Raw genomic sequence first — 14,111 nt, forward strand, 5'->3', positions numbered from 1 at the left:
CTACTGTAACTGTACTCCATTTATGTTCTGGTTGTGATTACATGAGCATATTATTACTTGTAAGCAGAGTAATACCAATAACAGTTGTTTTGATAGGGGAAAGATAAGCAACAGTGTTCATTCGGAGAAGTTGGAAATGACAAATCCATGGTCTGGACATGGTCACATGATACCTTGGGCGCGCTCATGCTACCTACAGTACACGTTGTGCCAGCGCATCCGCGCGCAGCTCCATCAGAAAAAAGTGTAGCCTCTCGCTCAAGCCATCGTAGGCAATGCGCGGACAGACAAGGCGATATTCCTCTGCCCTCCAAAACCGAACGAAGAGCAAACAACAACGCTATTACCGGTGACACCCTTCGGTCATTCGGTACTTTGCTCGAGGGAAGCATAAGGGCGTCTCGTTTGAAAGAAGGCTTTTGTTGCATGTGATACTTGGGAGACTGACGCGTGTTTCACGGATGTTACTACGAAGACGGGGCTCGACAGTTTTTCTGCCTCTGTAGCGTTTTATGTTAGCAATGGATCTCTATCCCTCTTCGGAGTGTTACGCGGATAGGGAGGGAGTCGTGCCGTCTGTTCCCCTTGTGTTCTAGCTGTTGATAGCTAGCCTTCAAAGAAAAGAACAATGAGCTGAATCAAACAGTTTTGTTTTAAGCTTTTATCGTATTGATATTTTTAAAGACTCTCACCCGGGAACATTGTATTTGTTGAACGAACCATTAGTCGGAACAACTAGAAAAACATTTTGGGATCACCAGCTTCTTTGGGCAGTTGAGGCGACACAACAATGGGATTATTTTTGACCATTGGTTGAGAATTGTTTTTAAAAGTTCCTTTATCTCAGACAATATAGTGGTGGGGTTTTTGTACAGAGCACACATTTGAGCGACAATTGGATGAATTGATAATCTAGCTGCCTAAATTCATTTTGAGTACTCCGGACAATCGCATATGTCCAGTTGGTCTGGTCTAGAACGGCATCATCACTGGAACACGACACAAAGAACAACGATGGCGAATGACTCGATACAAGTAAGTTGTTACGTTGCTGTTACAGTGTAATGACAACGGTGCTATAATGTACGTTATCAATAGCTGGGGTATCTACCATTAGACATCAATGGAAACTCAATGCGGTGTTCTATTTTCTATTGCTAAATCATAATTTATCTGGGTTTACGACGATGCAGTACGCTCTTTGTGCTCTGTATTTTGTCGATACACTTGTGGTGTCCTGCATTGTAACCTTGGCATGTTTCCTCATTGGTTCCTGATTGCAGCCAAATGCATATGCGAGGAGCTCCTGGCCGGGCGAGCACAATGGGCGGGTGTTTGACACACACTTAAACACACAAACACATAAATACACACACATCCCAGTGGACCTCACCAGTTCTCATAATCATCTTGAGTCTGAGAAGAACCAATAGCAGTCACAAGGTTCCCAACCCTTTTGGAATGGACCCTTTTCAAGAGGGGGGTGGGAAGACATGTTTGTGGCAACACGTTATTGCTAACTTATTTCTGACAGTTTTGAGTAATGCGCTTCGACTATAACAAGGACTTTGAAGAATATTAAGGAGAATGTGAAATACGAAAAGGAAATTCACACCACTAAAGTGACTGACATTGAGCTGGGGTAATTTTGTCATTTAGACTACTTTACTTGACTGTATCCTGATGCAGGATTTGACAGAGTTGGTGCAATGATTTATGTATTTGAACATCAAGACTGATGTTCTTTACAGTGGGGGTTATGAACAACTCAGCACAGGTGTCACCACCACTCACAAAGACACTAAGTTCCTCTTGCCTCTGCTCTAGTTTAGTGACAAGTAAGCAGTCGGCCCTCTTTTTACCCCAGCATTTACCTCGTGCGTGTCAGCAAGTCATGAACCCAACTCTGAAGTGTGTTGAATAAAGCTTCCTGTTAAAGTGCTGCTTTCCCATCTGACTGTTGATAAAGCTCTGCACTGGGTTAGTAAGTTACTTCACCCTTCTTTACTAACTAGTCTTGATGATGTCATCGAGTCACACTGCTTGCCACATGGGTTTGCTGTACTATTGAACATCTTTTTTTCACACTCTGTTATCAGGGCAGATTTATTCATTCACGTTTTCAAACCTATTCCAATTTCTCTCATTTGTTGGAACTTAAATCGTCTTCCCCCGAATAGGCCTAACTGGCTTACGATTCCATACTTTGCACCGTAGCCAATTATTTGTATAGCGACAGTACAAGATAATACTAGAAAGCAGTACCAGGCAGGAGGTAGTCACCTCTCCCTCGGGGTCGGGTTTTCCCGTCTTCATAGCCTCGGCAGGTTCACACACAATGGAGGAGGGCACAGCTGAGAGAGGGCAAGCTTGGGGGACTGACTCAAGCCACAGTGATGAAGTGGGAACTCTGGTTTGGAGGCACAGACAGGGAGCCATTATCCCCTCAGCCAACACGTACACTGGTCTGGTCTGGTTACTCAAACTGAAGGCCTCTGCTGGCCTGGCAGTTGATCAAGTCTGTCATAATCAGACTCCAATGTCTTCAGTGGTGGGGAGATTTAGCTTCTTTTAGCACCTTTTTGTTTCCCACACACACAGGAAGACTGATACAAAATAAGCCGAATCTGAACCTAAACAGCGTCACACTTCCTCCTAAAGGTCAGGGGGAACCAGAATGGAGCGGGGCACAGGGATGTTTGCTAGTGAGAGCAGATGTTTTAGAAGGGAGAATGTTGGATTAAATATCCCTGAACATACATTCATCTATACTTTTTTTCAGTTTTGCATGTTCACACACACACACTAAAGACCGACACTCAGGGTAATGCATACGGATCGTTCACTTAAACAGCTGCATGACGTAATGAGACTGCTATGCACATATCTCAAGCTTTTTCAGCAAGCCAAGGCCCTGTGGCCATGTAGGCAGACTCACACTAGCTAATGCATTAGGCCGTCATTGTAACATAAGAATTTGTTCTTTACTGACTTGCCTAGTTAAATAAACAACATGCTTACCAGAGACAATGAGAGCCATGCTGTTCACAATTGAGTTGACAAAGCTACTTCTTTGATTATTTTTATTTTGTATTTAAGAGGAATAGGCCTTATGCTCTCGATTTATAGGAGAATGGTATTTCCTTGTTGACTCTTATCCGCAGAACTTTTCTTGTTAACTGAGACATTCCCACGCACAGAACTGTGTCCTTACTGGCTGTCACTGACTGCCCCCATCTGATGTCCCTATTGGCTATCTTTGATCTTGGCTCTTGCTGGTCAACACAGTCCATGCACTGTTTTCTTACTGGCCACTGTCAGACAGTGTCTCCATGCGGTGTCCATGCTGGCTGTCTGTGTTCCATTCCCAGTAGCACAGTGTGATGGTGGTGGGGGGGCTGTAAAGGGCATTATGCTGATGATGAGGTTCCATAGCAGCACAACGGCCCCCATTGTCCTGACTGCAGCCCCAGATCACATTCACCAATACACTGTGTTTCCCCATCCTGTCCTGGTTGGCCACACCTTCACAAATAGGTTAAAGCAATGCCCCATGGTGTGGCATCATGGCTGTGTCTGTTTGTTTTGTGTGGGAGTTTGTGTGTTTGTCAATGGCCCACAGGTCGAGGTGGAGTACTCACTTTTGTGTTGACATGCTTTCACGTGTGAGTGTGTGTTTGGGTAGATGTGTGTGTGCTCTGAGTGTGTGTCGTTTGTGTAGATGTGTTTGCCTATTTGGGCCATCTGATTTGTATAGGGAAGCCCTAGTTTTGTGTGTGCATGTGTGTCCAATGTCCATACACGTGCCCCTGCGTATTTTGTCTTGTGTCACTCCCTGCCATCCCCTGTGCGAACATCCTGCCGTCCTCATGACCTCGCCCCTCTGTTGCAGCCCCTCCCTCCCCAGTCTCAACCTCATCCACAGTTCACACCCTGCCATGACATCACCTCTCCACTTTCCTTTCCTCTCCTCTTATGCCATACACAGTGGCCAGACTTTGTGTGTGTGTGTGTGTGTGTGGTGTGTGTGTGTGTGTGTGTGTGTGTGTGTGTGTGTGCGTGTCTGTCCACTCACAGGCAATGGAGCCTCTGATGGAACGTGGTCATGCACCAGCTGCTCTCCCCGTCTCCATTCTTTCACTGACTCCTCGTTTTTCCACACTGAGTATGGAGGGATGGGGCCTCAGGATCTTATCCAATGGGTATAATTAGATAACAGTAGTCTTTTTTTTATTGGGATAGTTCAGGATTTTGGCAGTGAAGCCCTTTGTCCACTTCCCCAGTCAGATGAACTTGTGGATACCATTTTCATGTCTCTGCGGGCAGTTTGAAGGAAGTTGCTAACTAGCTTCAGCGCAATGACTCGATGACTCGAAGACTGTAGACTTCGCCATTGCGCTAAGCTGTTCCCCTAGACTTCTAGTCATTGCTCTAACGCTAGTTAGCATTGGCCCACGAAACTACTTCTAACTTTCTTCATAATGTTATCCACAAGTTCATCTGTCTCTGGGTAAGTAGATAAATCCCAAACTATCCATTTAAGCACTTTTACAGCAGTTTGTCACTGTGTCGTTAGACATGTTCGGTGTTGGTTTTCCCACTGTTAGCCTATTTGTTTCACTTCAGGGCAGATCGTGTGACTGTGTGTCCGATTTTATCTTCAAAGGTGCAGGACGTTAGTTGCACTACTTCAGCAGAGTAAAGCTCAAATCAGACGTCTATATCCCAGATGGGCTTTTTCATAACTGCTATGGATTGTGTACATTGCATGGTAGGAGGGGTATTATTTATTGAAGGGAAGTAAACATTGAAATTGTGTTTGGGTTGTTCAGTCAGGGCTGTAAATATGATTTTGGGGGGTATGTGTGTCACCCACTCTCAGTCCCCTGTCTACTCTTTGGTGATGTGGGTATACATGACTAGGGAATAAGGCCTCTCTCTTTAAACAATCCTCTTATTTGAATCTACTACAGATCAGGTTACACAGATTACGTTTAGAGAGAGGCTGGTTCACTCAGTGTAAAAGAGCCCAGTGTTTGTTCTGGGGTCGAATGAAAAAAATAATATATGAAGGTAAACATTGTAGAAGGATAACAAAATAATTGGATTAATTTCCTGTAAGATTATCACTATTCTCTACAACTATTTTGAAGAATTCTCTCACAGTATCACACACACTTGAATATCCACCTGCCTCTGAAATGGGCGTGGCTTGAGTCAGTTGGGTGGACAGTCAGAACACGCAGAGGACAGGAGGCAGGTGTATCAAGTGTGTTACCTGGAGCTGTGCTGCCATGGCAATGCCTGTTGGGGGAGGATGAGCTCATAGTTTTATGCCTAGTCTACTCTGTGGTGTCTGACACACACGCGCGCTCACTACCTGGCCCATTTACAGCAGATTAGAGGCCCCTTTGGGATATCTTCCCATTCAGAGTCAATGGCGGGGTTAGTGGTTAAGGCGGGATGTGAAGCTACAGAGACTTAAACACTCAGAGATGGGAGACGAGGATATAATGAGATGGGAGACGAGGATATAGTGAGATGGGAGACGAGGATATAGTGAGATGGGAGACGAGGATATAGTGAGATGGGAGACGAGGATATAGTGAGATGGGAGACGAGGATATAGTGAGATGGGAGACGAGGATATAGTGAGATGGGAGACGAGGATATAGTGAGATGGGAGACGAGGATATAGTGAGATGGGAGACGAGGATATAGTGAGATGGGAGACGAGGATATAGTGAGATGGGAGACGAGGATATAGTGAGATGGGAGACGAGGATATAGTGAGATGGGAGACGAGGATATAGTGAGATGGGAGACGAGGATATAGTGAGATGGGAGACGAGGATATAGTGAGATGGGAGACGAGGATATAGTGAGATGGGAGACGAGGATATAGTGAGATGGGAGACGAGGATATAGTGAGATGGGAGACGAGGATATAGTGAGATGGGAGACGAGGTTATAGTGAGATGGGAGACGAGGACATAGTGAGATGGGAGACGAGGACATAGTGAGATGGATGGGAGACGAGGACATAGTGAGATGGGAGACGAGGACATAGTGAGATGGGAGACGAGGACATAGTGAGATGGGAGACGAGGACATAGTGAGATGGGAGACGAGGACATAGTGAGATGGGAGACGAGGACATAGTGAGATGGGAGACGAGGACATAGTGAGATGGGAGACGAGGACATAGTGAGATGGGAGACGAGGACATAGTGAGATGGGAGACGAGGACATAGTGAGATGGGAGACGAGGACATAGTGAGATGGGAGACGAGGACATAGTGAGATGGGAGACGAGGATATAGTGAGATGGGAGACGAGGATATAGTGAGATGGGAGACGAGGAGATGGGATAGTGAGATGGGAGATATAGTGAGATGGGAGACGAGGACATAGTGAGATGGGAGACGAGGACATAGTGAGATGGGAGACGAGGACATAGTGAGATGGGAGACGAGGACATAGTGAGATGGGAGACGAGGACATAGTGAGATGGGAGACGAGGATATAGTGAGATGGGGGACGAGGATATAGTGAGATGGGGGACGGGGATGGAATGAGGTGGGGAACGAGGATGGAATGAGGTGGGGGACGAGGATGGAATGAGGTGGGGGACGAGGATGGAATTAGATGGGAAGACCTTAAAAGGATAAGTTGCTTATGTAATGAATCATGATGTAATGTTTTTAAGCGTTTTTATTACTTTACCACATAGTTCTAAAGGTTTGTGAGTTGTGGCTAAAATCTATCATTGGAAATAACATGGAAGTGTGTCCATCCAGCCGTAACCTCCCTAACTGTAATCATCCAACGTAATGATTTGATAACTTCCCGTCCAACCCTCACTTCATACACCCTGTCATCCATTTTTGATTAGTAGAGAAATCCTCCCCACTCCCAACCCAAACCACATTTAACCGCCCGAAAACATGTTGATCTGCTCTCGACTCCTTGTTCTCATTCACTTCAACCATAATCTTATTTTCCCATGCGATTATGTATGTAATTTGGTTTTGCCTGCCATCATACACATGCGTATCTCTCCACCACTCAATCTATAGACAGGATCTCAGCTGTCACGCAACACACACACACAATCACAAAAACACGCAAACCGTCACACACACATGCCTTGGCTAAGAAGTTAGTGGCCATGACCCATAACTAAACCTTGATGCCATATTTACTGAATAAGGATTCAACAGGAAATTGAATCAGAGAACCAGTGTCCTCATCCCATTTAACAAGCTTTGGTCTCAGACCCTAAAATAGACCAAACGTTGAACCAATCTCTTCCACATCCTCTTACATGGTCCACAAATTGTTTCACTGTGGATGTGTCTGAAATGGCACCCTGTTGCCTATTCCCTATAGTGCACTGCTGGAGTGCTATTTCAGATGAAGACTTTGTCTGGCTGAACAAGTCCAACTACTATTATTAATCAATGTGTCACTCGAACCTCAGGGTCCATTCCTGCTGTGGTGTTGACTTGTCTCTGCAAGTCCTGGGTTCAGTTAGCCACAGACCTGCTGAACTTGTCATGCAACCTGTAGCCTAACCTTAACGGTAACTGTTGTGACGCAATGTAAAGTACCGGCCCCCAGCCCACACAGTGCATTCTGAGCCATACGCTTAATTGATCTTTAGTTCATAGGCTCTTGATCAATGCCATATGTAGACTATTTTCTCTATCTTCCTAGTATTTGATAGCTCTCTTTTGCAGAGGTGCTCAAAGATATGTTCCATGTTAACTCTGATGAAATGTGTCTCTTGACTCTCCTGCGTTCAGACCATTGTGCTATAACAGCCTACAATGTTGCTGATGTAGTGCTGCTCATTTTGAAGAGCCATGTCTTCTGCACGGGGCTCATGCCTTCTGGCCCTGCTGTTTCACTCTCAGACACACACACCACACACACCACACACACCACACACACACACACACACACACACACACACACACACACACACACACACACACACACACACACACACTCCTACTGTGAGAGAGCTCTGCTATTCTCTGGCACAGTTGGAGCTCCCAGGCAGACAGGCAGTAGTTCTTCACAGTTGGCTGTTAGTCACGGTTCAGCAGCACCACGTTGCAGCCCGCCACTCTCCTGGAAACGAACCTCCTATCACTTACTGTACACACATCCATGCACGCCACACACACATGAATATGCCTGCCACACAAGGACTAGTATTTTCTACTTGTGATCCAGCTGTTATTGAGGAGTCTTTTAAAACAACACAAGGACCTTAGCCCAGTCGTCCAGCTGTGACCACACAGAAACACTGGGGAGGGTCATTCTAGTTACAGTACCAGTTTAAGAGGTCTGTTAGTGTGCACAAGACACACTACTACCCAGAGTGCTGTGGGGCGTAGTGACTCGGCAGAGGCGGAAGAGAGAGGAGTAGGTTAGTGTGTCCACCCCATACAGTATTCTCCATACAAATACCATGATGTAATGTTTTTAAGCATTTTATGACTTTATCACATAGTTCTAAAGGGTTGTTAGTTAGACATATTCCAGGGTGGTTAAATGTGGTTGTCTGTTCTCGGCTCCCTGTTCTCATTCCCTTCAACCATAATGTTCTTTTCCCATGAGATTATGTGTGTAATTGGTTTTGCCTGCCATCATACACATGCCCATCTCTCTACCTCTCAATCTATGGACAGGATGAGTCTCAGCTGACACACACACACACACACACACACACACACACACACACACACACACACACACACACACACACACACACGCCTTGTTGTTTAAAAGCCAGTGGCCATGACCCCATCATTACACCGTGACGCTGTATTGAAGTATCCTGCAGGACATTGAAGCAGAGAACCAGTGTCCTCATCCCATTAACACGCATTGGTTTTTGTCACGAAAATAAACCCATCTCTTCCACGCCCACTTGCATGTTCCAGAAATGGTTAGGCTTTGCATGCATCTGAAATAGCACCCTGTGGCTTTTCCCCCACAAGGAACTACAAGGGTGTCGTTTCAGATGCAGCCTTTGTCTTTGTTTTTTGCCTGAACATAGCCTACTACTATTATTAAAGAGAATTATTATTTGGACATATAAATTAATTATATGTATCCCCCCCCATGTTGTTTAAAAAAAATATATAGCTCTGTCTATGAATTTTGAGTGGTTACATTTCTCCAGGCCCATCCCTCAGCTATCTACCAAAACAATAGTTGTTGTTTCAATGAAGGATTCTAGCTTTAACTAATGTGTCACTCAACCTCAGGATCCACTCCTGCTGTCTCTGCAAGTCCTGGATTCACTTAGCCACAGACGTCAGCCTAACTTTAAGGGGACATTTCAAAATGGTTCAACTTCATATTCATCATCTCCTGCACCACCACAACATCTGTGATAATGGTTTATTTCTATGTTTGGTAGTAAAAAGCAGAGAGGAAGATGCATGTTTCCAACTAATTGGTTGATGTCATTGGTAACCCCTCCTGTTTTTTATTACAAAACATAGAAACGTGCCATTTTCATATATGTTGATGTTGGGGGTAGTTCCATTACTGAACTGATGTACGTTTCGGCCCCCAGCCCACACAGTGCATTTTGAGTCGTAGGCCTAATTGATCTGGAGTTCATCTGCTTCTTTGCTCTACTAGGAGCTAACAGGAATAAAGCCCACTTTGCAGGGGACTAGTATTACTAGAGAACATTGGTTATGTAATTATTACCCCAGATTGTCCATTATTCCAGAGGATTAGTTTTATTCCACGCGGGATTCGTTTTTTCCAAACTACCCCCTATAATTCATTTTTTTTCTCTCAATAAATGAACCATTATCACGGAGGCCTGGAGGTTTTTATTCTAAGCGTGAAGATATTTCAACATGTCTAGGTGATAACAGGCTACACTGATAACTCGAGCTTGGCTTCCAAGTTTAAACCATACCAGAACGTCATTTTTGACTTGTTATCATAATCATTATTTTAGCGATCCGCACTAGAATTCATGTCCCCCAGCCTGCACATGTGAGCTAAACAGCGCACTTGCACATGAGATGCATTTTCAGGCTATGGGTGAGACAGTGAACTGGTCATTTCTAAAAGTTTAGCTAAGTTAATGCTGCTTTGCGATCTATTAACAGCAAGGCAAATGCATTAAAAAGGCGCACATTTTTTTTTTTACTGAATCATTTGCCAATGTTAAATTAAAGGGCACAAAACCTGTAAACAAAGGCATTCACTTTGAAAGTGGATACGTGTGGCCTTCATGTATGTGACCGACCAGCTCGATTCGGTCTCATGTAGCAAAATCTGAAATTATTATTTTTTTTACATTGGATAAAGGTAGAGACTCAGAGCTACGAAATGGTACATCATACACAGCAGTTGAGGAACAATGGGAAAAATTATTCTGCTTTGAAAGCTGATAAACTTGTGATCCCACTTTTGAGGAAATGGCCCTTAAATGTTTAGGTATACCTACTGGAGAGCTCTTCTTTGTCTACACCTATTCAGCATTGTTCACACCCTCTTAAGCCTTAGCCCCACCCATCTCTTTAAAGATTTGCATGCGAGGCCATGTGCTTAACAGGGTAAGGTAGTGTAGTAAACTACCAAAGATTTCAAGACTAAAAGTGGTGAAAGTAGTAGCCTACAATAAGGAAAACTCCATGTAAAAATACACTATCTAGTCATGGGCCTATATCCTAATCTGATTTTGTTGCAGGTCATGTTATTCTTCACATTGGTAGCTGGTAAACACATTTGTCACATTCACAAGATACAGAAGGTGTAAACGGTATAGTGAAATGGGAGGAGAACAGAAAATGATCAAATGTGTTAATATAAAAAATATAAGAGAAATCTATTGGTCTTGAAAATTTCATTTCCAGGCAGACTACAGAGTTTAATTTCCTCACTTGTTACGCGCTCTGGTTTCCAGGCGAGCTCGCTCATTCCACCCACACTGCCACTCAGCCAGGCAGGTGCAGAACTGACTGATTTGGCGCCGCCAAACGTCACATCGATCGCTAAAATGCTGGGTGAATGTAGATCCAGGATATTGATGTTCATGAATGGGTTTTTCCAGACCCAAACGGGGATGTAGTGGAAGGTAAATTCTCTTTACGCACCTTTTTATTTGTGAAATAGCATTGACTCACCTTTTTGTATTTTGTTAATTATCGTTTACCCACTTTTTATTGCGTTCTCAACGTTGATCAACACTCAGAAGGCGTCTTGAGTTGTAATCGTGCCTACCTCTGCGAACGAGTGCAATCATGTTCACCCGCTCCCCCTGATTTGCCTTGTTAGCAGCGCATTCAGTCACCACTCTGTCCTAACGGGAAACTCCACCCACGACATAGGCCGAGCGGTGAAACAAACTTCCTTAACCCAGACCTACACTGGCAAGTAGCAAAGACACGGCTGACAGGGAAGTTTTTTTTAATATCCCTTGACTCCTGCCATGTCAACAGAACCACTGACTCTTGGAGAATGAGTGTAAAACTGGTAAATAGTTGCTGATATTTCAGTCAGATGTCTAGGTAGCTCAAAGGCTCTAGCCATTAGCCAGGTAGCTAGCTATAACTAACTGGCTAGAAGGAGGAAGTTAGAAGCTAAAGTTGAACGGAGCCTGACCTCTGCAGGAGCAGTTGACTGAAATTAAGCTAGCTATAATCAAAAGATGGGCAAATATAAGTTCTCATAACACCTCATTGTCGAACATCTCATTCCAAAATAATGGGCATTAATATGGAGTTGGTCCTCGTTTTCTGCTATAACAGCCTCCAGTCTTCTGGCAAGGCTTTCCACTAGATGTTGGAACATTGCTGCGGGGACTTAGTTTCATTCAGCCACGAGTATTAGTTAGGTCGGGCACTGATGTTGGGAGATTCGGCCTGGCACACAGCGTTCCAATTCATCCCAAAGGTGTTCACTTAGGTTGAGGTTAGGGCTTTTTGCAGGTCAGTCAAGTTTTTCCACACCGATCTCAACAAACCATTTCTGTATGGACCTTGCTTTGTGCACAGGGGCGTTGTCATGCTGAAACAGGAACGGACCTTCCCCAAACTCTTGCCACAAAATTGGAAGCACAGAATCATCTAGAATGTCACTGTATGCTGTAGCGTTAAGATTTCCCTTCACGGGCCTCCCGAATGGCGCAGTGGTCTAAGGCACTGCGTCGCAGTTGGTAGTTGTACCACTAGAGATCCTGGTTCGAGTCCAGGCTCTGTCACACCCGGCCACGGTCGGAAGACCCTTGGGGCGGCGGCGCACAATTGGCCCAGCGTAGTCCGAGTTAGGGGAGGGTTTGGCCGGCAGAGATGTTCTTGTCCCATTGTGCTCCTGTGGCCCTCCAGCCGCATGCACGCTTACACGGTCGCCAGGTGTACGGTGTTAACTCTGTCGCATTGGTGTGGCTGGCTTCCGGGGTTAAGTGGACTTTGTGTCAAGAAGCAGTGCGGCTTGGTTGGGTTGTGTTTCGGAGGACGCATGGCTCTCAACCTTCGCCTCCCCCGAGTCCGTCAGGGAGTTGCAGCAATGGAGCAAGACTGTAACTACCAATTGAATGTCACGAAATTGGGGAGGAAAAGGAGTAATAAAAAAGATTTCCCTTCACTGGAACTAAGGGGCCTAGCCCGAACCATGAAAACAGCCCCAGACCACCAAACTTTACAGTTTACAGTGGCACTATGTATTGGGGCAGGTAGCGTTCTTCTGGCATCCGTCAAACCCAGATTCGTCGGTCAGACTGCCAGATGGGGAAGCGTGATTCGCCACTCCAGAGAACGCGTTTCCACTGCACCAGTGGCAGCTAGCTTTACACCACTCGGCATTGCACATGGTGGTCTTAGGCTTGAGTGTGGCTGCTCAGCCATGGAAACCCATTTCATGAAGCTCCCGACGAACAGTTATTGTGCTGATGTTGCTTCCGGAGGCAGTTTGGAACTCGGCAGTGACATCAGCACTTGCCAGTCCCGTTCTCTGAGCTTGTGTGGCCTACCACTTTGCCGCTGAGCCAGTGTTGCTCCTTGACGTTTCCACTTCACAATAACAGCACTTACAGTTGACCAAGGCAGCTCTAGCAGGGCAGAAATTTGACAAACTGACTTTTTGAAAAGGTGGCATCCTATGATGGTCACTGAGCTCTTCAGTAAGGCCATTCTACTCCCAATGTTTGTCTATGTAGATTGCATGGCTGTGTGCTCGATTTTACACATCTTTCAGGCAAGGGGTGTGGCTGAAAATCCGAATCCACTAATTTGAAGGGGTGTCCACATACTTATGTGTGTATGTAATGGAGAATTGACTGACACGAACAATCAAATGCAAACAATTCACAAATTAGGTTATGAGACTATGAATGTGCACAAATTGGTGGGAGAGAGCGCATTCTGGAGAGAGACATGCATTGTGCATCTTGGCCACACTCCTCTTCCTCTTGGACTGTGACATCCCCCAGCCTCTGCAATGGATTAGTTCACTGAGATGGGTGCGAATAAGACAGGTGTCTCTTGTTTCATATTTATTTTCTTAGATATTTGCTACTGATAGGCTGTTGGTCGGCCAAGATTTTCTTTGTCTATCGACCAAGCAATCGACCATTTGACTAATTGGGGTCAGCCCTAATTGTTCAAAAAATATTATTTGGTCAACAGTAATAGCCTATGCATTTAGTTGAATCCTGTTATAAAAGTATCTGCCTGTCCCAGTTTCACTGTTGGCTGCTGAGTCTCACTCCCTCTCTCCACTGTGCACACGGAGGAGGGAAAGATGCATTCTGAGAAGCACATGAACATTTCTCAAAATGCTATTGCTGGAAAGAGACCGTTTTCAAAGCCACTGCTGTTGTTCTATTACAGAGAGGAGTCACAGCTTTTTGTGAGTATATCATGTATGTCTCACCACCTTTTAATATTGAGTTCATGGCACCACTTTACAACTGGAGTAGGCTGTAGTGGGTTTGATGAAGAGATTCACCAATATAACATTTTTGGCCAATACCGATATCCAATATTTTTCTTGCAAAAAAAAGAAGATAAGCATTACACACGGCATCTCAGTGCAAGAGGCGTCACTACAGTCCCTGGTTCCAATCC

At 45.0% G+C, this 14,111-nt stretch overlaps 1 protein-coding gene across 1 annotated transcript in view; it reads left to right on the forward strand.

The window, feature by feature from the left end:
• Positions 1-212: 212 nt before the first annotated feature.
• LOC118374392 (serine/threonine-protein kinase N1-like) overlaps positions 213-14,111 on the forward strand; it is a 61,194-nt gene continuing 47,295 nt past the window's right edge. The window contains exon 1 of the mRNA XM_052527748.1: positions 213-1,035. Within this exon, the coding sequence (XP_052383708.1) occupies positions 955-1,035 (81 nt within the window). The 5' untranslated portion in view covers positions 213-954. The remainder of the gene's footprint in view (positions 1,036-14,111) is intronic.

The sequence above is a fragment of the Oncorhynchus keta genome, chromosome 10, assembly GCF_023373465.1.
Source record: "Oncorhynchus keta strain PuntledgeMale-10-30-2019 chromosome 10, Oket_V2, whole genome shotgun sequence".
Lineage (NCBI taxonomy): Eukaryota > Metazoa > Chordata > Actinopteri > Salmoniformes > Salmonidae > Oncorhynchus > Oncorhynchus keta.